This window comes from Phyllostomus discolor, chromosome 8, assembly GCF_004126475.2.
Source record: "Phyllostomus discolor isolate MPI-MPIP mPhyDis1 chromosome 8, mPhyDis1.pri.v3, whole genome shotgun sequence".
NCBI lineage: Eukaryota > Metazoa > Chordata > Mammalia > Chiroptera > Phyllostomidae > Phyllostomus > Phyllostomus discolor.
Window position 1 is genome coordinate 36227728 of NC_040910.2, and position 24207 is coordinate 36251934.

At 37.7% G+C, this 24207-nt stretch overlaps 1 protein-coding gene across 5 annotated transcripts; it reads right to left on the minus strand.

The window, feature by feature from the left end:
- Positions 1–24191, minus strand: ESCO2 (establishment of sister chromatid cohesion N-acetyltransferase 2). 5 transcript variants are annotated; one of them, XM_028519876.2, is made up of 11 exons: positions 24088–24191; positions 21099–21167; positions 19507–20338; positions 16607–16697; positions 12613–12670; positions 9723–9849; positions 8522–8653; positions 7558–7647; positions 6376–6519; positions 4515–4690; positions 1–689 (listed from the first exon to the last, which is right to left on the minus strand). In XM_028519876.2, exons 2-11 carry the CDS (start codon positions 21149–21151, stop codon positions 557–559), a joined length of 1836 nt encoding a protein of 611 aa, XP_028375677.1. In that variant the 5' UTR covers positions 21152–21167; positions 24088–24191; the 3' UTR covers positions 1–556. The 5 variants fall into 5 exon arrangements, with proteins under 5 accessions (XP_028375677.1, XP_035887938.1, XP_035887937.1 ...); XM_036032045.1 differs by lacking the exon at positions 24088–24191 and adding an exon at positions 23578–24022; XM_036032044.1 differs by lacking the exon at positions 24088–24191 and adding an exon at positions 22414–24022.
- Between the last annotated feature and the right edge of the window lie 16 nt (positions 24192–24207).

A 24207-nucleotide genomic window follows, 5' to 3' on the forward strand; every position in this document is an offset into this window, starting at 1 on the left:
TTTTTAAAGAGATGAAAACAAACTATAGAATTCTCTTGTACATAAAAGCATATGGAAGTCTTTACCATCTTACCCCATTAGAAATTATAAATTTAAAACTTTCTAAATATATTCAAACTGAGCTACCTATAAGGTGATTCCCGGTACAGAATTCAGGAACTACCTTTAAAAACTGGGCGTGAAAATTTTATCTTTAAATTTGCCTGTTTGCTTCTGATTGAGGATGAGATAATCCTGATTCAAAAGTGCTCCATACAAGGTAAGCAGGCACATTTCTGTTGGAAACCACCTTGCTTTGTCAGTGTTCTTATGTAAGAAGTAATTTTCCAGTTATGTCTACGGAGTTTCGGAACTAAGGATTCAGAGTGCTAGTGCACATCCAAAGATTTCTCCTTTGAACCTCCAGATACTTTTTAACAAATCCCTGACTTTTCAGTTCATAAGGAATAGCAGATTGTGTGTGTGCACCTCGGTGTTTTTAACATTTGCTGAATGGTTATTATATAAGTTGTCTGAACTCATTCATATAGTAACTCTTCCATAGTTGAAACTGGCTTTAACTATTAAAGTTGTATACAAGGAAATTAGGGGTGTTGCAATACTTGGTTGCAAATAACTTGCCATCTGGTGTTGGGTCAGAAAATGCTATTTCATCAGTACTGAGAAAACAGCCAAACATGAAGCGATTCCTAAAAAAGAGGAAAATAAAATTTAACAGTGAAACCAAATTAAATTTTGATTAAACATTAACACAATTTATTTTAAAGCAATCCAAATATAAACATTAAATCTCTTTAAATAAACTCAATTGAAATGAACATTTTAGCCCTGGCCAGTGTGGCTCAGTTGTTTGGAGTGCTGTTCTGTACACCGAAAGGTTACCAGTTCAGTTCCGGTCAAGGTTCATAGCATCAGGGTTGCAGGTTCAGTCCCCTCTTGGGGAACGTACAGGAGGCAACATTGATGTTTCTCCCCCTCTTCCTTTCCCTCTCAAAAAAATATTATATCTTATTATGTGATAAGATCACTTAGTGTTGTTTTACTTTTTTAATCCTCACCCAGAGACAGAAACATCGATCTGCTGCCTCCTGTATGCACCCTGACCAGGGATCGAACCCACAGACTTGGTGTACAAGATGATGCTCCAACCAGCTAAGCCACTTGGCCAGAGCATGACTTAATGCTTTAGATTTGAGATGGAAGTCTAATATTTCACAGAACAGAAAACTGAGGTCCAGAAAAAATTCTGCTAAGACAAAGGGAATCATACAAACCATCCAGCTGGCTAGGTGATCCACAGTAGTAAACAACTAATAAGAGGCAATATTGCTGATTAAAAGCCACAGATAATAAAAACCAAAGAAACCTACCACTGATTTTAACCAATAACTGCATTCTTTTCAATTATACCACACACTCAGAGCTGTACGAGGATAAAAACTAATCTGCGTTTTGACTACAACTCTCCCTGACCCAGAGCTCAGTTAGGGTTAAAAGTAATGAAATGGTTGAACGAATTCAACAAAAGTAAGGGATAGTGTATAAAGTAACTGGCCTGTACTCTTCAATGTCATAAAAGACAAAGGCCAGAAAACTGGCCCAGGTTAAGGGAAATGAGGACTAAAGAGATGACGACACGCATTATGTGATCCTGGGCAAGGGAAGGAAAAGGCCATAAAGGACATTTGAGACAAATGCCAAAATTGAAATATGAACTATACATTAGACAAAAGCATTATGTCAATATTAAATATCCTGAATTTGGTCATTGAACTCTGCTTATGTAAGAGAATATCTTTGTTCTTAAGAAATAAATATACACTGAAATACAAAGAAAGTAAACATTAAAACTGGATGAATCTGGGCAAAGGTATATGGGGGTTCTTTTTACTATTCTTGCTACTTTTTTTTTTGAAACCACTTCAAAATAAAAACTTAAAGGATTGGATTCAATTAAAAGTTAAGCTTCTGATATCCTTACTATATAAATGCATAGTATTCATTGCTGAATGTCCAAGGCAAAACTGGCTTGATTAAACAGTCCTGCCTTTATTAGTGCTATCAGCTATAGAACATACATTACATCTGTGGTTGAGTCCTAACTGTCTTTTTACTAGCTAGCTCATCAGCATAAGTTTGTACTTAATAATCCCACCTGAGCCTTGGGTGATTCTTATGTAAAGTAACTAGGAATAATACTCTACCCTTGTGAGGATTTAAACATACATTGCCTGTATGGACAAGAGACAATCCAGCCTAAGGTTCCTCACATACAGGCTAGACATCAGTTACGTTACCTGCATCTTCAACTCAGACATGTCAGAAAAGATGTTCTCAAATGTGTTTTATATTTCTCCTTTGAGGGCAATTTAACGTTTATTCATTATCGCTTAGAGATAACCTACTGCCTTAGTACTCAAAGTATGATCTACAGACCAGCAACATTCATCATCACCTGAGATCGTACTAGGAATACAGAATCCCAGGCCCTACCCTGACCTACAGAACCATACCTGCACTTGAACAAGATCCCCAGGTGATTCATATGCACTTTCAAGTTTGAGAAGCACTAGACTACTTCCTGGTGGAGCTAGGTAAGATACTGACACTCTACATATAAAATTTATGTATTTCTTCATATAAAATATAGGAAATAGAGGTATTTCATAATTAACTGTCCAATAAAAATCTCTGCAGACACCATTTTTCTCACTGCTCTGCTTTATAAAGTGCATGCAGGTGAGCAGGATTGTGACCAAAGACGGGATCCCCACAGTGGTCTCTGGTGTTCTTTCTTAAAACGTGTATAGAACTCAAAAGGCTAGAATGATGCTACTCAAGGGGTGGTTCTCGTTCTAGTCAAAGTGCGCTCCCTCGCTGGTTCGTAATCTGTTACCAAGTACAGAAGTTGAGAGAATAGTGTTGTGAAACTCACCCGTCCAATCTAGATTAAGTGAGCTAACATGAGCAAGAAATAAGTTCATTTGTCACATCAGAAACTTTTAAGCATCAATGTTAATGCATAGGAGTTTAAAATGGAGAATTGCTATTTGAGATACAGTTTGTATACCATAAGGCTTAATTACTTCAAGGTGTACAATTAAGAGGTTTTTCAGTAATAGTACAAAACTGTGCAACCGTCACCAACATCTAATTCCAGAACACTTTCATTACCCCCACAGCCACTCCAAAACCATCAGTCATCATACTCTAATCACCCCTCAGGCCCTGGAAACTACTAATCTACTTTATCTGTGGATTTGCCTATTCTGGACATTTTCTCTAAGTGAAATCATTCAATATGAGGTCTTTTGTGACTGGCTTATTTCAATTAGCATAATGTTTTCACAGTTCATCCATGTTGTAGTGTCTGTATCACACTGTATGGATATACCACAGTGTATATGTCCATTAACCATGAACTTGGTTTTCATGCTTTTTTGGCTATTATGAATAATGCTGTCATCAACATTCACATATCAGTTTTTGAGTAGATTTATGCTCTCATTTCTTTTGTGTATATAGGTAGGAGTACAATTGCTGGGTCATATTGTAACAGTCTATTTCTGAGAAACCGCCAGCCTGTTCCCACAGCAGCTGCACTGTTTTACATCCCTGTAGCGAAGTACAGGAGTGCAGTTTCCTCCACATCCTCACCAACACTTGTTATTTTCCCTCCTTTTGATCAGTCATCCTAGTGGGTGTGAACTGGTATGAAGTGGTGTCTCACTGTGGTTTTGATTGGTGATTTAGTTTGGATAACTCATCATGTTGAACAGATTTTCATATGTGTATAAGCCATTTGTATTTCTTTGAAGAAACAGTCTATTGAAATCCTGCCCATCTTTAAATTAGGTTGTATGTCTTTTTATTATTATATTAAGAGTTCTTTTATTCTGGATATAATAGACCTTTATTAGAGAAATGATTTGCAAATATTCTTTCCCACTCTGTGTATTGTCTTACTAATTCACTTTTACATTAGTTACACTTAAGAGTTATAATAAGTCTATTAATTACCTATTTACTATCAATGGACATGTACAATTTCTGTAATTTTTTTAACTTTCATTTTCTTTGTTTTATATTTAATTAAATATTTATTGAAATGTTAATTTTACATCTGTTGAAACTGAATAAAATTAGGACTTGTACTCTCCTTTTTTTGTTTTGTTTTTCTATTTTATTTTCTAGCAATTCATCTTTATTTTCTTTTATTAAAATCTTGGTCTGTAACAAATTAAACTATTCTTTCTTTCTTTTACCACAGGCAGTTTGAAAAGCACTGGGTTATTATGTTTCAGACCTGGGAAAGGGAATGTTGTATCCTAAACTGAGTAAATTTAGTTTAGTTTTGTGGGGGTTTTTTCAGTGCCAACACTTCCCTTACTCAGCCTGACTTTGATAGAATGTATCCAGAAGTGTCTTATCAACATCATTCCTTTTGGGTCATGAGCTGGGAATGGTTCTGGGAAAACCAATCTGGGCCCATTTTATTTTATTATATTTCTTACCTAAGAGTATCAACCAGTCGTCTTGCAATGCGCTTTCTTCTCTTGAGTCTGAAGACCCAGATTCTACTTATCCCACAGACTGCAGGGACCGGAACATCTGAACATTGCCACGCCCTGTGACATTCTCCAGAGGTTGGGGATTCTGGACCAGTTGGTTCAGACAGGACACGGAAGGCCTGCAATGATATATAGAAGCATCTAGAGTTAACAATACAGGTAAGTTCACGTTTCTTTTTAAAAACCATCCCGTAAACAAAACTTAAGAGTTTAAAATTAATCTTATTATCCCTTTACCAAAAATGTTAAAATTCTTTCATAGTTACTGAATTCTTACTCTTTTATAGTTACACAGTGCCTGAAAAAAATACTAGTGGTGTTGAGATATTCCCAACATGCCAGTGTACTACATACCATTATGAAACTTTCCTCTTTTATTAAAAAAAGAAAAAACTGTAAAAAAAGGACTGATTTTTAGTACATAAAATACATAAACTTCTCTTATTCTCTCCAACCTAAAATGTATATATTTTTTAAAAACTGAAAACACTAAAGATTTTTACAAGTTAACTACAAAATTTGATTGGCATCTATGGCTTTTTAAGAAAATGTTTTATTTTGAAATAATTACAGATTCACAGGTAGTAGAAAACTAGTACAGACAGGGCTCAGTTTCCCCCAAGGGTTACACCCTCCATAACTATGGTACAATATCAAAACCAAGAAATTAACATGGGTATAATGTATGTGTATAGTTTCATGACAATTCATTATGCCAGTATTCGGTATTCATTTAACCACCACACTCAAAGTACAGAGGTACTGTACCATCACAAAAATCTTCCTCTTGCTACTATCTCTTTAAAAATCACACTCACCTTTCCCCCTCCACAAAAAAGTATAAAATAAATTTATGCTAGCTTCATTTCATGACACAGTGAGATAAGTATTTTAAAGGAAGGAGGTAAGTGTGGAATATGATACAGGTAGAAAGAACACATTTCAACTATAAATGTCTATCTAAAAATTACCCTGGAAAGTCCTTGAAGGCAAAAACTACATCTCTCTATTCTAGAACAAGGTCTGGCAACTTTTTCTGTTAAGAGGCCAAGTCATTACAATTTGGGCTCTTTGAGCCAGGTGGTCTCTGTTGCTCCCACTCTAGCCTGCCATTGTTGCTACAAAAGCAGCCGCATGTAACACAGACGTGAATGAGCATGGCTGTGTTCCAATGAAGCTTCATTTACAAAAATAGGTGGCGGCCACATTTGGCCCACAGGCTATAGTTTGATGACTCCTTTTCTAGAATACTGCTAATTAGTACCTAAAGTAGATTCTAATTAAGGAACAAGTAACAATTTTGGCAAATATACAGGAGTGAGCAAAAGTAGGTTAAATTACCAGCCATCATTACCCAAAAGATAAAAGGATACAAAATAATAACAATAGGAAGAAAAAGACAAATAATAAAAATAAATAATACAATAATAAATAATAATACAAAAATAAACTGTATACTTACAACTGTAAACCTACTTTTGCCCAACCCTGTATTAACCTGCACTAAGCTACGTGTTCCTTACCTGGGATCTACAGGTTTGCTTATTTGAAAGCACTGTACTTTATAGGCCAGCTGTAGAAATGACTGCATGAACATGAGACCGACTTAAGTTATCCTGCTTTTATAGTGCAAAATACAAATATTAACAGAAGTAAATAACTTCAATTATTCATACGGTCAAGGATGTTTCAGCAGGAAAAAAAGTCATTTATGGTAGTAGTCTCAAATGCTTATTGAGACTTCTCCCAACTAATTTATTTTGCTCACAAATTATGCCAGTAATTTAAAAGACTTACAACGTACCTGTGTGATAGGCTCTGCAATTAAACACCCAACTACTCTCTTTTCATCAGATATGAAGAGAAAAGTTTTGGTTTTGTTTGGACATCTGGGGACAACTTGCTGGAAGCCCAGTTCACTGTCAACAAGTTCTTGGACGTCTTCTACCTAATGATTTTAAAAACCAAAAGAGATGAGTTTGTTTTAAAAAGTGCAAGAGAAACTATAATCATATACACTAAATTTATGGTCACTATCCTAAATCTACGTAGCCTTCCCTTTTCCCAGTTACTTCACTGTTGATGCATGTACCTGCCACTTTGCAAACTGGGTTTTAAGAACCTGTTTTAAAGATCCCTTTCGACCGAAAGAAATTCAGACTCCTGGGAGGGAGAAGGAGTATCAGTGCCAAAACAGGCTTTGTTTTAGCTTTGTTCATTGTTTACTGGGGCTAAACCCCCAGCTGAATAAGTGCAGGCGACACTAACACAAGAAATAGACTCTGGAGCCACTCCTCTCTCAACATCGAAAAGTTTAGTTTCTAATCTTTCACAAGTGGAAGATAAATGTAAAGGATAAGCTGTTGTCTTTTGTATTTATTTATTTATTTATTTTTAGAGAGAGGGGGAGAGAAACACTGATTGGTTGCCTCTCATAAGCACCTTAACCAACCAGGGACTGAACCTGGCATGTGCCCTCACCTGAAATCGTAATCAAACCAGCGACCTTTCTCTTTGTGGGACAAGGCCCGAACAACTGAGCCCCACCAGTCAGGGAACAAGCTGTTGTCTTGAAACTCCAACTACCATTCCTTTATTTGTCTTATAATTCTAAGTTTAGTTTTATATGAGCTACTATGAAAATCATCCTTACATGTGTACCAAAGGGGATTGTATCAGCAAAGGCATTTCACTCTTAAGCACTGGTGATCTCTTGGTTGGGGAGAGGAAGCAGGAGGAGAATGAGGATTAAAAAGCTAGTGCCCTGGCTGGTGTAGCTCAGTGGACTGAGTGTGGGCTGCAAACCAAAGGGTTGCCAGTTTGAGTCGCAGTCAGGGCACATGCCCGGGTCGTGGGCCAGGTCCCCAGTGGGTGCCAAGTGAGAGGCAATCACACACTGATGTTTCTCCCTCTCTTTCTCCCTCCCTCCCCCTCTCTCTAAATAAATAAATAAAATCTTAAAAAAAAAAAAGCTAGTGTTCTGTACCTTTTTGATAGCGTAACTTGGATCGTGTGGCAGAACCAACACAATTTTCCCATCCCAAAACTCTGCTACTACACGTTCTTTTTTCCAGCCCTGCCAAAGAGAAAAAGAGTCATAGTTTAATTTGAAGAGGAAAAACCTCCAAACATTAAATAAATAATTTAGTTTGGAGAGGACAAAAAGAACAGCAAATGATATTAAAAAAAAAAAAGGTGGAACAAAATCTAATTAAAAACTGGGGGAAGGAAAATAAAAAATGCCTAAATCAAAGTGCCTGTCCTCAAGTGGCTGACATTCTATTGGGAGATGTGTGAATAAATAACCTATTATGAAACAAGGCAAAGTCAAATAAGTGTTCTTCTTAGGAATATGCATGATCCATCATACCTACTAACTTAGAAAAAAAGTAAGTTATTAGGAGTGGGGAAGTGGGGGATGGGCAGAATAAGAAAACAGGCTAAAAATATCATGAAGCTATGAACCACAGCAATAAAAATGGGGCTGGGGGAGGATGCACTTGAGTAGCAGGTATAATCATAAAGATAGGGGCAACAATAGGGTATATTTAGACCAGAAAGTTGCATGATAAAGAGACCTCAGAAAAGAAAAAGCCTGGAGAAGTCACAGAAAAGCTGTTTTCTAAGGCTATCTATGAAGAAGTTAAAGTGTGGGGGGGCATCCTCGTCTTTGAATTTTGTGTATTGACTGTTCAGCTCTGCTCAGAAAGCTAGAGATAAGAATGCAGGGTATTCACTTAACCTGGAACAATACTTCTATTATATTAGGATAGACAGTTTACAATGGTACTTTTTAACTTTTAACTGTTAGCCTCAAATATTAAGGACAGTAAAACTACAGATGGTGAAATATTTATGGATATATAGGTCTTTCAATATTTAAGCAAAAGACGTGTATCTTTTAAGCAGTTTTACTTTTAGGACAAATCGGAAGACTAGTGTTTACTCACCGTGTACTTGATTCCCTCCAGAAACCTGTGGTGGTACTGAGCGTGCTGCAGCCCGTCCTCGGGGCTGGAAGCCGCATAGATCATGCCACAGGACTTGCACACGGTGGCTCCGAAGTGCTTCTGGCCCGCGTCCTATTCAGGGGAGGGAGGAGCCACCCAAGCAGGTCACAAATAGCTCTGCGTTTAGTTCATGTAACCCTTCATTCAAATTTCTCCTTATTTTTATTCTATGCTGGCACAAGTGAAGTACTAAATGAAATTCTGGGTAGTCTATCTTCCTTCCCCACCCCCAAGTAAAATGAAAAAGAAAAAACCCAAGAAATGCAATAAATTAATAAAATAAGTGGAACTATCTCTTGAAATGGACATGTAAAAAAGGAAAAATCAAGATTCTTTAGCTAGATAGACCCATAGTTCTAAGAAGGGAAAGATTAAATCATAAAATTTATAGCTAAGATAAACAATGGGAACTTCTTTATTAAACTCTTAAATAGAAACCTAAAACAGCCTTGTTTCAATGACAAAGGGCAAAGTCTTAGAACTTTTATATTCATTATACAGTATTTTTCCCTTGAGTATTTAGAAATATTAAAATTCTTTGCCCCAAGAGTTGAAAAATAAATATGATACATAACAAAAGTTAAGGGAAGGCATAGATAAATTAACAGGGAGATCAGAAATATTTGATGTCATGGCTTACTAGTGAACCCAATTCTATCCCATAAGGCCTTGCTCCATGTTACTGGAAATATCAGGTTCTGCAGTCTCAGGGCCAGAGAGTAACTACTTCATGCTTTGCAGACCAGACATGATTTGTCACATATTCCCCCTTTTCCCCAACCTTTACAAAATGTAAGAGCCACTTTAAGCTTACAGACCGTGGTCTATACTTGGCCCATGGCCAAACACCCAAGTCTAATACATTGTAGCTATTCTCATTAAATCTTTTGCTGATCAACAATAATCTTCCTTATCTGAAGACAACTTATTCATCAGCTTTCTGCTAAATGATTAGCATCACCCAACAGTATCAATTTGAAAATTCACTTGACTATCTTTAAATGCGGCCATTACAACAAAACTGGCATTTACAAAACTCAAAATATCTATAACCCATGTTAACTATGCTAAGACAACGTGGCTGATTTCATGTTCTGTATGTGAGAGCCATGGACAGGAGGAGCAGTTTGAACCTACTCACAATAACAAGCTGGTCTTTTGTTTCTTTATTGGTATCTCTGGCATTAGTACTCTTCTGGGTATTGATCTGTTTCAAGAAGTTAGTAGGTGTGTTGGATCCCAAAGGAGACTGTTCTTCAACTAGAGATCTTGAAATAGAAAGTTGATCAATGTTATTTAATAATTTAAAATGTTTAGAGAATTACAATGAAGAGAAAACTGATACGTATATGACATTTGTAGAGCACCTGGCAATTTTAGTGCTTTCTAGAGACAATAACTTGATAAAATAATAGGAGTAGGAACACTGAGAAGCCTCAGGCCCACTCCGGATCAGTAGTTTACTCAAGGGAAAGTAACTAGTAGAGAATGGCGCCAAGACTCAAATCCTCATCTTGTAACTCCAAGTCCCAGGGACTTGCATCTGTGGTATCAGATGCGCATGCGCAGGATCTCTTCCTGATTTGACTTCACTCATAAAAAATAATCTTTTGTTTGCTTTACACATTTTAGGACAATATTCTGTAAATATTGTCCTAAATAGAACAATATTCAGGTATACAGAAATTCCTGGAATACCACGACAAATAAGTAGATTCGAATATTAAAGCCCACAGATCCACAGGAAGTCAGCCATCAGCACATATGACCCAACAACTTTTTACCTGGGCGGTGGTTGGAGCTAATACATACACTGGTCCTCATATCTAAAGCAGCACCCTGCTATTGTCAAATTCTTAGGAAAAAGTGTTTTTGGCCGGATAGATGTTGTCAAGGCAACCTTTTCCCATTAGGAAAGAGTGTAAGGATTGTCTTATAGAGGTTGCAGATTGAAGTCCCTCACACAAAATTCAGCTAGCAGATAAGTTTTGAATGACTAGGTGTTTAAGACTTTGGATTAGTTTCTAGTATTTTAAAAATGTAGGGATTTCACTTAAAAATGTGTATTTCCAATATTGCAAGAGAAACCGTAAGATCACTAGACCTCTACTTCTTCAAAGAACCTACTAGATGAAGCTAAGCAGCACACGCCCTTTTACATGGGCATGCGTTCTCCAGCTGGCTGCACTCTCCACCCAGCTTCGCTGGCTCTGTAGGCACTGAGTTTGTAACCCTTGCCTTGTAATAAAAGGGACCTTGGTTTTCTAAGGAACAAAGGAATAGATAACTCTGAGAGTAGAGGCAAAGAGAAAAATAGGCAAGGAAACAAACCTAGTGCCTAAAGCAAGAAATTAAAAAAAAAAAAAAACACCTGACAATAAGAAAACACTGGGTGGAAAAAACTGTCTAAGGCTTTAAGCTAAGCCAAGCTGTCTTGTCCTGTGATCATTTGATTAGAATGGCTTTCAAACTGACTTCATTAACCTAGGGTAAGAAATACATTTTACATCATGACCAATGGAGATACACACATATAACTTAAAAAAAAGTGAGATGCATTATTCCATTTTAAAAATTCTGGATATAATGCCCTTGAATTGCTTTGACAAACTGCTGATGGTAATTATTTAATACCTGTAATATAGAAAACACGCATCTAGGTTGCTGGCACTGGTCTCTCTATGTAACCTTTGCTAAGTGACTCAGCTCATGACCACAACCTCTTTACTTCTATCTTAGCAATTTTAACACTTTATTATATGTATTTGTTTAAATGCCTTTCTCTAACCATAACTTCCTAGATAACACAACCATGTTATTCATCTTCACATAACTAAAAACTCAGTATAGTTCAATACCACATAATACTCTATAAATGTTTGCCAAATAAAGGAATAAACCAAAAAACAAATGTGAGACTGTGAATCCAGAGAATCTGTAGTCTACTTAAAGTAAAATAGATTAAACCACAAGAAATTGTAGGACCTTTTGGGTTTTATATACATAGCAATCTCAAATGACTCGACCAATAGTATCCTTATCTAATATCTCCTTATGCTAGATTAAATTAGTTTACAACCTTTATCAGCTAACTATGATAGATTTCAACCCTTAATAAACAGTCATGAAAGAAGACAGAGATGAGAAAAGGGAAGAGTGAAAGAAATAGGGCTACAGCCTTTGAAGGGGGAACACTGTCCACCCAACCCAGTCTCTGAGGTGCTTTAAGGTGAGGAGCACCTAAGAGTAGGAGAACTTGGCTAGGAAGTTCCTTGCTCAATGCCTATAGCCATTTATTATTAAACGGGGAGAGAAGTATCAAAGATGCTTAGGAAGATGTTCAGACTATAAGAAACTTCTTGTTCAGAACTTCCCACCAGCAAGCTCACATTCACCCAGGCCTCCCCACACCGCACTCTTAGCTTTGACCAGGATAGTGGTAGCTTCTGCTGGGATTTTATAATAGCATCAGGATGCTGCAAGTTACTTACTCTTCTGGCCAGAGTCTTCTCATCTATAAAATGAGGGGAATAATGGCACCTACATCTATGGTTGTAAATGCTCATTAAATATCAATTGTTACTGATACATTATTACCCAGGGAAAGCAATATTGCCTAAAGGGCTTGATTCAAATACAGATTCTAGTCTTGGCTCTGCCACCTAATAGTTGGCAACTGTGGCTGAATCACTAGGCTTCCTCAGCTAAAAACAATGGATAATAGTATCTTCCTTTTAGGTTGTTGTGAGGATTAAGTAGGATAAAGGATATAAACTGCTTATTATGGGCCAGGTTCTACACAAAAATGTTAGCAATTATTATTACTCGAGTCCATAAAGATCTTTCTCTTCTCCCAACTCTTAGGTTCTTATGCAGTTTCTATGAAAGGGTGTGATTTCATCTTCTATCCTTAATATCCCCTTAGCAGAGAAGGAAAAATTGTTCTCCAAATTAAGAAGTTTAAGAAAGAAAAAGAGACCCGTAGGACTCATAATTAAATAATCACTGAACATTAAAAGAGCAATTCCTACCTTTTTGTATTGACTGAAGACGGACTGAAGATGGGATAGACAGTGAACTCAGGAGAAACTGGCAGGGGAAAAGCGACAATAATTTGTATTACAAAATAAACTCAAAGTTTTATAGCTTAAGATTTTAAAGACTAATAAGACCAAAATACTCACATTATTTGACTTCAAGACTTAACAGTAATCAAGACAGTATGGCACTGGCGAAAAGACAGACAGACCGATGGAACACAATAGACAGCCTAGAAACAGACCCTGCAAATACAGTTCACTGGTTTTTGACAGAAAGTCAAAGGTAATTCAGTGGAGAGAAGACAGTCAGCAAATGACGCTGGAACAAATGGACATCCATATGCAAAATATGAAAACACATACACTAGCTCAAAATGGATCACACATTTAAATGTAAAATGTGAAGCTATAAAACTTCTGGAAGAAAATATAAAAAAGAAAAATCCGCATGAACTTGGATTTGGTGCTAAGTTTTTACGTAAAACACAAAAAGTACAATACATGAGAGAAAAATTAAGCTGGACTTTATTGAATTAAAACTTTTCGCTCTGCAAAAAAACTTAGGAAAATGAAAGGACAAGCCACAGGCTGGGAGTAAATACTTGCAATCATATTCCTAATCAAGGACTTGTATCCAGAATACAAAAAAGCATCTTAAAACTCAGCAATAAAAAAAAATCCAATTAAAAATGAGCAAAAGATCTGAACAGACAGTTTACCAAAGGCATAAATACAGATAGCAAATAAACACATGAAAAGACGCTCTGCATCATTTGTCAAGTGAAAAGCACAATGAGATTTCACCACATACCTATTAGAATAGCTAACATCAAAAAGCTGACAACAACGAATGGTGGCAAGAACAGTGAGTCACAGGAACTCTTACTCTTTGCAGGTGGAAATGCAAAATGGCACAGTTGTTGTGGGACAGTAGTTTGGCAGATTTTTATAAAGTGAAAACTTAGATTTACACACAACCCAGTAATCGTGATTCTAGGTATTCACCCAAGTACTTTGAAATCTCACACCCACAGAAAGCCATGTACACAAGCGTTTATAGTAGCTTTGTTCATAACTGCTAAAAACTGGCAGCAACCAAGACGTCCTTCAAAGGGGAAATAGATAAACAGACTATGCATGGTATATCCATAGTTTAGCAAAAAAAAAAGCAATGAACTATTGATATACACAACAATGTAGGTGAGTCTTAAATGCATTTTACTAAGCAAAAGAAGTCAGAATTGAAAGGCTACATGTTGCACAATTCCATTGGTGGTAAAACCATAGGGACAGAAAATAAATTAGTTGTTGCCAGGGGAATGGCAGAAGAGGCGTTGGTGACCACAAAGGGTACACACGGGAAACTCTGGGTGACAGAACTGTTTTGTGGAGTACTAGAGTGGTTGATACATGGCTCTATGCACTTGACAAAACCCACCGAACTGTATATAACAAGAAGTGAAGTGTAATGCATGTAAAAACAAAAGTCATATGTCGAGGGACCCTGAGATGTCCTGCAGACTGTGACGAATGAAGCCGACTGTATTAGAACTGTAAGGCATAACTATTCTGAAGGAGGTGGGGAAAGAGAGGGAAAATGACCTACGTAACTTTACAAAATGCTGTTTTGACTAGAAATTGTAAGGCTAAAGACAAGAGGACCATACTTTATTTCTCTAGTTGGTAAATTCGTTTCTCATAGATTATGGATTCACAACTTAAAAACTGTTCTGCAGGTAGGTATGGGAATGAAGAATTAAGTAAGTGGAGAGTGAATGGTGAGAACTAGGTTTTTCACTGTCTGAGGGAAGTTACAGATAAACAGGAAAGGGATAAACCCTGTGGCACTGGATTAGAGTCAGAACATCAAATGTGAATTTATGTTTCTTTAGTACATATACAGATGGGGAGATACAGAAATAAAGATAGCTACGTGTGTATACATGGGTTAGTATACATACATGTATTCCTACGCGTATACGTGGCTCTGTCTGCTGAGAGCGCCTAGAAACAATGCCATGCTAGTAGCAATGAGCATAGTGAGCCCAGGTAGTGAGCCTACATATTATTCCCCAATAGAAGAAACCAGGATTCCTTGGAGAAATGGCTAATTCTACAACTGGGACAAGGAAAATGCATGATGAGACTGGAGCATCTTACTAATGCCAAACAGTAAGAAAGTGCTCAAAAAACAAAAGGATGGTACATGCCAAAGAGAACTGACCTGAAAAGATCTCCCAATGGCCTGAGCAATAGAATAAATAATGTAGTATTAGATTATAACCCAGAATATAAAATAAATATTCATGAGTCCATACTGATAAGACTCCATGAGTCCATTTATTTATCTAAAGATTAAATAAATAAATGAGAACGAAGAGACAACTCTTCCCTATAGAAGAATTCCAAATAAAAAATAAACATTTCCCCTCTCCAGGAGATGGAGCTCAATCCCCAACCCTCCCTGAAAGGATGGGCTCGACTTACTGACTTGCTTCCCAAGACGGGGGTATAGAAAGGGAAAAGGGTCACTTCACAGTGGGGCAACCTGGCAAACCTCTGCCTGACCGAACACTGGAGGTTAACACCCTCTGTCGTGTCACGAGGACACCAGCACCCCCAATCCTACATGATGGGAAGGGTACTGCACCTCCGTGGCATTCTTCCCCAAAACCCATTACTCGAAGTTTAATCATGATAAAAACATCAGACAAAACCAGATTCAGGGACATTCTCATCAGTACTGCTCAAAAATGTCAAGGTCAAAAATGTACCCCACCCCACCATTCTGTTGACATTGTGTCTGTAAGTGCTGACTCTGACTAACACGTAGCTTCTAGATAAACAGCGTGTTTGTATAAGAATCCTAGGAACTAACTTCAAGAGATACAGACTCTGGCCTTCAGGCATCCCAGCACTGGGAGACTTTCAGACCTTAAGACTACAATACCAGGAAGATGCACACCAGACCACCACTTGACCAGTTTCAAGGTCCTTCTCAGAATGGACTGTGCTGGACTGTGCTGGTCTGCACATAGAGAACTTTTCAGCCCCCTCCCCTTGATCTCTTTCTTGGTTTCCCTCTCCCTCCTTATAAAAACCTCTGCCTGTGCTGAGATGTTAAGATGGGCTTTGGGACGAGTGTCTCCCATCTTCACCAGCTGCCAGCTCTCAAATCAGCCATTTGTCCGTACACCAGCACCTGCCTTTCTAGCATTGGCTTTTGAAGTGGCAGGCGGCCAAACCTGGAATCAGTATCAAAAAATAAGCAAACAAATGAACAAACATGGAAACAAGGAAAAGACAGAAGATGTCACAGAGAAGAGACTAAGGAGACATGAAAAGTAAATGCAGTGTGGTATCCTGGACTTGCCCTAAAACAGAAAGAAGGCATTCATGGAAAAACTGGTGAACTCAAAGTCTAGAGCTTAGTTAATAGTCATGTACTAATGTGAGTGTCTTGGTTTTGACAAAGGCACCACAGTAATGTAAGGTGGTAACACTGGAGGAAACAGGGTGAAGGATGTATACAGGAATTATCTGAACTATCTTTACAACTTTTCTATAAATCTAAAATTATTGCAAAATAAAGCTTATTTTAAAAAAAGACCAAAATTAAAATAGTAGGTGATTAGAGAAAAATAACACATTGAAAGTGGGCACGCTTTTAACTTTGCATTGAAAAACTAATTGGAGCTCACTGGCTGCAAACAAGGCCACGCCAGGTGAGGCCTGACCTGCTGGGGCCCGTTACTTCGCCCGTCTGTTTGCTCGTCTATGAAACGTGCACACAAACCTACTCCCTGGGGTTGTTGTGAGAATTAAATGATAAACTACAATTATTAAGTAATAAACTTTCATCATTCGTATACTGCCTTCATGGATTTTGCCATATCCTTTTGCCAAATTATCCTGTATAATTTCATATTGATACACATAATGAAGCATTGTCATAATAAATTCATTTTGAGAAGTTTTCTCTTACCTGCTTGGTTCTCGCTGTGAGAATCTTCCAAAGGAAAACACTTACTGTCATCAGCTTTCTGTTCCCTTGAAGAAACTACTCCACTTGAATCCTGATGATAATGAATAGGTAAAATTTTTAAAAAACTGAAATTCTTAACCATTTTCCTTTTAGTGAATGAATTCCAATAAATGTTTCTAAAACTAAATACCTAGTTTATTGTGAATTATTTTATAACATGATTTTAAATCCTCAATTTTCAGCCTATCTTAAGGACAATTTCCTCTGTTTACTAAATGTGCATAACCTTTTAAAAGACAGAGAATGCATATTTAAGTGTGCAATTTGTCATCCTATCAAAAATGTATTTATAATTCCTGACAAAGATGGCAGAATGGAGACATAGAACATCCTTTCTATAATAAATTGAACAAGAAAAATGAGTGAAAATGGCAAACATTTTTCCAGTAGCCACGATACAAGAAAGGGACAACCTTTTGTCATAAGGTTTAAAAACAGGGAGCCAAGGAAAGAAAAAACATTCTTAAGTATTTGAAGAGAGTTCTAACTCCCCCTTTTGGGCAGTAGCTGGGAAGTGGGAAAAGCAAAGTAGAAAAAAATTCTGACAACTTTCACTGACATTACTAATTTGGTGAGACTTAGAGAATGTACAGCTTGGGGAAAAGTCCTTTTGATTAAAGTAGAACTATTCCAGACCATAAGATCTCAGTACAGATGGGACACACCATCAGATTGCCATTTCTTAAGGCTCCATAATGAGTTGAGGAAAGGCTATGCACCCAGTAATGAAAACAGGATTTACCCCTCACTAGTAGCGATGAATACTAGTAGTGGGTATTTAACAAAATCTTAAGAGAGAAGAGCCTCATTCAACAAATTTAAGATGCACGAAAGCACAGCTTCTCAAACTAATGATAACTAGACAGAATCCAATACCCCTTAAAATGAAGCTCAGAAAATAAGGCAGAAAAGAGCATTGCAGAGGACTGGTCACGTCACTGTACTCAACAGACACGGAGAATACGAATCAGGAGATGCCTGGGTGGAAAGGCAGACCTCGCTCTGCTTTGAGCTGCTGGATTGAGAATTAATTCTAGCTTGAATTGCTCCCCAAGTTTTAAAAAAAATTGAGAAACATTTATATAAAGTAAAAAATGTAAAGAATAGAGTTTGATGAATTTTAATAAACTTACATACCCATGCAACAAACTCAAAACACCCGGCAAGATATAGGATTTTTGTGTTATTGTTTGTTTGTTTTGGCAGGAACCATATGAAGAATTAGTAAAATTAGACTTACATTGTGTAGCCAGCAAGAACATGTTCCATTTAGCAATAATACAGAATTGGCAATACTTGATAAACAAGAGAAAACATTTACAGTGGGAACCGCAAACTTAAATGCCTACAAGGGCAGCAGGTAAGATTAATAGCAAAACTGATCTAATTCGGTACACAGGTGCTGATGTAGTGAGGAAAATGAAGAACTCATACCTGTCAAAATGGTAGGTAGCCTGATACTCGGTTCTGAGAGATTATTGCTATGCAGGAATGAGGCTCAGCTTTGCCAGACCTCAATTTTTCACGATACACTAGAAATCTGTTATCTTACATTTAAAAAAAGAATGCTGACTCAAAAAATTTTATATATAGGCAAAGCAAAACATTTATGGCTGGATTTGGTTCACTGGCCACCAATCTATAATGTTTGCCATTGAGATTTGAAATTTAGGTGACTACAAGAAGTATGATCTGGGACTGAATCTGAAAGGAGGCAATGAAGAGAACAATGAGAGAAGGTGAGTGAGTTTGAATTGCTCAGTATATGAGCCTCACTGTGAAAGCCTGTCGTTTCTCCAGCTGCAAAGACTGCGATGAGTATAAATCATCACAGACATACAATCTGGAAGACAGCCCTTCTTAAAGCCTGTTGCTTCCATTGCTTTCCATCCCTAGCTACCTGAAAACCAAAAGTCCTTTCTCTGATGAGATTACTGATAGGAAGTCAACAGAAGGGGAAGACCTGAATTGCCTATTGTGGTAGCCACCAGCCACAAGTGGCTAATGAGAATTTGCAAGAACAATTCACTAGTCCCAATTCACATGTGCTGCAAGAGAAAATAAACATTGATTTCAAGGACTTACTACATAAAAATGTAAAATATTGCATTAATGACTTTTGGTACTGGTTAACACTGAAAGGGTAACAAAATATATGGGGCTAAACTTTTTAAAAAACTTAATATGGCCACTAGAAAATTTTAAATTAGTGCAGTTGGTATTCTATTTCTGTCAGACAGCACTAGTCGGGGCTATCTGTGTTAAATTTATGAACAAGGTCAAAAAAGCATAGAATAGCAACAATGAAACCATACTACATAAAGTGAACAAAAAACCCAACTATATGTTAACAGTGATCATCTCCAAGTACTGGGTTTGCAGACAATATATTTTTATACTTTCTGTATTCTCTAGATTTTCTAGAATAATCCAGTACTTTAAATATGCTGAAACAAACAAAAATCTGCTTATTCTCTGGAAACCTGCTACATGAATTTCATTATTTCTACTTTTTAAAAACACTGGCTACCAAATAAAAGTTGTTAAACTTCTCTGGACTTTAGTTTAGTCATGAGGGATTTTAATAAAATGTATACCTAGTGCCAAGGAAATAATGATAGGTTCCCTTAAGCCAAAAAGGGAAGAAAAGTCCCATCTTTCCACCCTGCCTCTAAATTCTTTATAGTGATTAAACTATACTGTTTGGAGTCATAAAAACAGTCCTCTAGACTGCAAAGAAAATAAAATTTTGCTCAATCATGTTACATATATAGCATGTATACTGAAGCTTTGTTATACAGCCAACTTAGTTTTTAAATGATACATTTAGTTTTCTTTACCTTTATTAATTTCTCTTCATTTTTACTTCTCGTACCCAGCAGCTCAATGTTCAGTTCCTTTTCTATTAACAAGGACTTTGGCACTTGTTTTGTCTCAAAACCTTTTCTTTCACTGAAAGTCTCTACATCAGGATCTTTAATCACTTCTGACTTATTCTCTTGAGTGAGTCCCAGGGTTGGCTTATTTTCCACAGATGATTTTCTAAGAGAGGATTTTTTTCTAACAAAAAATGCTGCTCCACCCTGGAGTGTTACTTGTGGTTTGACTTTTTGGCTTAGAACTCTAGGAGCATGCATATTCTCAGCTGAATAACAGTTGTTCTCTTTCTCCGCACTTGGTTTGTAGGCCACTCGATTTTGCGTGGAATTTTTAGAATTCTTTGATACAGGCTTGATGCACTTATAACTTGGTTGACCCTTAGCAGTTAAGCTCTTCCGTGGTTTTTTGTTCATTTTCTTGGAGTGGACTGATTTTCCCTGTATTTTTTCTGTCACACCAGGAAAAGACTTAGATTCATTATTAGTCTTTAGACAAATGGATCTACTCTCTTTTATCATCTTTCTTTCCAGTGGATTGAGGTAACACTTATTTTTGTTGTAAAAGGATACAGCAGACACAGAAGATGTAAAAGGTGAGCCTTGATTTGCAAATGGTAATCTATTTTTCTTAGGTGTTTGGAGCAGACTTGAAATGGCATGGCCTTGTTGAGAGTAAGGCACCTTTTCTTCATTTTTATCACTGCTTTGGCAAATAGGTTGTTTATTAGGTGACGAAAATATATTTTCGGTGAAGTCCAAAGTTAATTTCTTTGATGGAATGTCTGATAATAAGCTATGAAAAAAAAACAAGGTCCATTGATAAGAATTTTAATTTTGCTTCAATTTTTGTCAATTTACTAAGTAATAAATGCTACCTATAGGTCACACTAAAAACATTACATCTTCTCCACCAAACATCCATCCACACACATTATCTGTTAGTTTAACAGTAAGATTTCTCAAATTGTTTTTCCCAAGCAAAGCATTCAAATGGTTTTCAAAAGACAGTGTTTGTGAAAACACTGTTCACAAAGAAATTTTCATATATGTGTATATGTGTATGTTTTGAAACTACTTTAAAGTCCTGGCCATATACAAATTACAGCTCACATACTTTGCTTGAGTGGTTCCGAGTCTTCTAAAATGATTATTTCTATGTAACTAGGGCCTGTTCTGTGGAAAGTAGTTTACATTTTGTGTGACACACAGTAAGTACTGAGTACACAGACTTTCTAGATTGGCTTACAGACCAGCATCTACTGCATGGAAAACACTCTGTAAGAATCTCGTAAGAGAGCAGAAAGGAGCAAGGTAATGGGAGATTTGATATACATTTTGAAGCCATAGTAAATAGCTCTTCTGTGATTACCTGCAAAAGCAGTAAATAATTAATTTTGAAAGCTTACAGTATTTCCAGACTAGAATTAGAATATAAAATATTACTATAGCCAGTGGAAGAATGGAAATTTTAAGAAACAGAACACAGAAGGTAAGAAAGACAGGAAGGTGAATTTTTCTTTTTTAAGAATTTCTACCCGTAAGATGAGACTTACCTGTCATAATTCAAAGAATTCTGCTTCCTTTTCCTTGGAGTAAAAGCTGACATCTTCTTAACTGAACTCCTAAAAGCAACAGGACAATTATAATAATCAAATTCATCCAATGTGCATAGAAATCACTATAAAAATTATACCTTAAGTCTGAATTACTTTTTGTATGGGTGATGGTCCATAAAGATCCAAGAAAAGGTTTTTTTTTTTTAAAGACTTTATTTATTTATTTATTTATTTATTTTTAGAGAGGGAAGGGAGGGAGACAGAGAGAGAGAGAAACATCAATGTGCAGTTGCTGGGGGTCATGGCCAGCAACCCAGGCATGTACCCTGACTGGGAATCGAACCTGCGACACTTTGGTTCGCAGCCCGTGCTCAATTCACTGAGCTACACAAACCATGGCTCAAGGGTTTCTTTTTTAAGCAAATCACTGTAATAAAAATTTAAACGATGAAGTTAAAAAAAGGAAAACCACTACATTACAGTAGTAATTAGAACAGGAAATAAAAGCAGGTATAGTACATGTTTCAAGCTGGAAAATGATCTTACCAAAAATGAAATATTTTTTACACTATTTTAAGGCACACTCTCCCTTTAATTAGCCGGATTAGTTCACACCAAGTTTAAACATTCATCTTCTGCAACACTCCCTTGCCATTGCCCTCACCCCACCCCGCCCCTACCACCGTTAGATGCTGTCCTATGCCTCCATTCCATCTATGCTTTCTTAATATTCTCCATTTAACACATTTTCTTGTTGGTGTAACTGCATTTCAACAGCCTGTACATGCAATGAAACCATTCCAACTTTCATTACGAGTCCAGCAAAAGATACGCTCCAATTTTACAGGCGAGGAACCCCAACCAAGCCGCTCGTTTCCTTTTACAAAATACCCTGACCTCCTCAGGCTGCTGACAATAAACAATCTTGCATCTCAACTCGAGCAGATGGCATGTTGCTCAGCAACGTTTCCCCCTTCCCTTCCTTCGGACCAGGTATGTTTTGTAAAATGACACAAGCGTGATTTCAAAGTTAAACAAACAGAAAGACCAGGGTCTCCGGGAGTTAATATCAGCTGCGGCTTAGAAGCCCTTTCTAAGGCTGAAAGAGGAAAAGATTCTTTTCCTCTTTCAGCCTTAGAAAACTCAAGACAAGAAAACTCCGGCGTCAGGAAGATAGGAACCAGCTGACCTGGAAGTGCGAGAAGCAGTTGGTGTCTTCAGTCCTTGACATTCACCCCCACCACGTTCTATAGAATCTCCCGTTCTTCTCAGTCTTCCAGCCCGCGCCTCGGCCCCCTGCAGCAATTATTACCTGCACCTCGGAGCCCGCGACTTCTCCTCAGTCAAGCTAGTTGCTCCGCCACTGTATTCAAATTATCGCGCGCCAGGCCCGGCTGAAGCTGCTGTGTTCTGATTCGCCACTTCTCAGCGCTTTCAGAAACTGGCTCGATGATTGGCCGCATATCAGTTATCGCCCCGCCTACCGGAGAGGTGGTCTCCAAGACTCTCCCGCCCTAGGGAGGTGAAACTCTCTCCACACCCGGAACCATGCCATCCACAATCCCTTGCGGCCGCGCGTTCCACTCCCCAGGCCTTGTTTAGGTGTGTTCTGGGAATTGTAGTTTTCCGTAGAACACGCCCTCATGAACATTCTGGGGTCACTTGGTGTAAGATGTTTTTGTAAAGTAGCCTCTCGAGATTCTCCAGGCAGTTATATTTCAAATATGAAGCTTTAGCGTTCAACTTTTTTTATTAGTAATATGTTAGGTTTCTAGCTTATTATTTTATCTTTGAGGTTAAATTCAAAAAATTAAGTCATAGCACTATTATCTGCTATGTGCATTCTTGCACGCTTTGTGTGTTTTAACTCATTTTCTCCACACCACAACCTATGAGGTATGTATTATCATTCCCATTTTACAAAGAATAAAACTGAGAGCCTGAAAACAATTACTACTTACAGGCCATAACTAGGTTCTTGCTTTGGGGAGCAGGAACGTTCCTACAGTACTCATTGTTAGCCTTTGCTTTTGTCTGTGTGTAACCAGTTCCTGGTACACTTTCCCCTTTTATTAGACTAATTCATACTAAGCCTAAACATTTATCTTCTGCGACGGAACATTTTTAGTCCTAAATAAATGTAAGTGATGCACTTAACTTCCTAGAATGCAGTCAGAATAAAATAAGAGAAACAGGTCAAAGCGAAGTACTGTGTGAGCTTCAGCGAAGTGAGATTATGACCACCTTACAGCAGGGAGATCTCTGAGGTTCACAGGTTTGAAATTTGCTCAATCTCACAGGTAACAATTAGCAGATCATAAAGGCAGAACAGTCCTAGTTGAAATCCCAGAGGCACGTTACCTCTGGGGAGTATCACTAACAATTCATTTGAGTTGAGTGGAATGTCCTATCCCCCTCCTCCTATTAATTTATGTAACGCTAGCAAAATAACCGATAAATTAGCTGCTCTACTCATCTTTATTTTGCAGATGAGGGAGGTGAAGCCCAGAATGTATCCAAATGTGGGCCTTACAAGTGGTGGAGCTAGAATGAAAATAGCGGAGGAATTTGGGTTCGTTAAAAATTTAACGAACTACCGAAGTACCAAGTACCGCGATTGGCTCAGTGAATATCCAGCTGTGAAAAAGGCAAACAGTTTATGCTCTCTGGGAGCCCTTGCGGGGGTGTGGGGAGGCAGATAATACCAACAAATAAGCCTCCAGACTTAACCACCCACTGGTGGAAGTACCAGCCAATGGCATTTTTCTTTTAAGATTGTTTCATGCAGGGTAGGGGGAGGTAGAAGAGGGTAGAGGGGGCATATATGGTGATGGAAGGAGACTTTGCTGGGTTGGTGAACACGCAGTACAATATACAGATGATGTATTATATGATTATGCACCTGAAAACGGTATGATTTTATAAACCAATGTTACCCCAATAAGCTCAATAAAAAAGAAAAAAAGGAAGATGGTGTACCCCTTACCTCCCCGCCCATGTTTTCCAACCACCAGCCGTCCCGGCCCCATCCTCTCCCAGGGTCTTGAAACACCCTCGCCCGCCAACACCGTCGGCTCGCCAAGATCAAAAATGGCACTGACGGGCC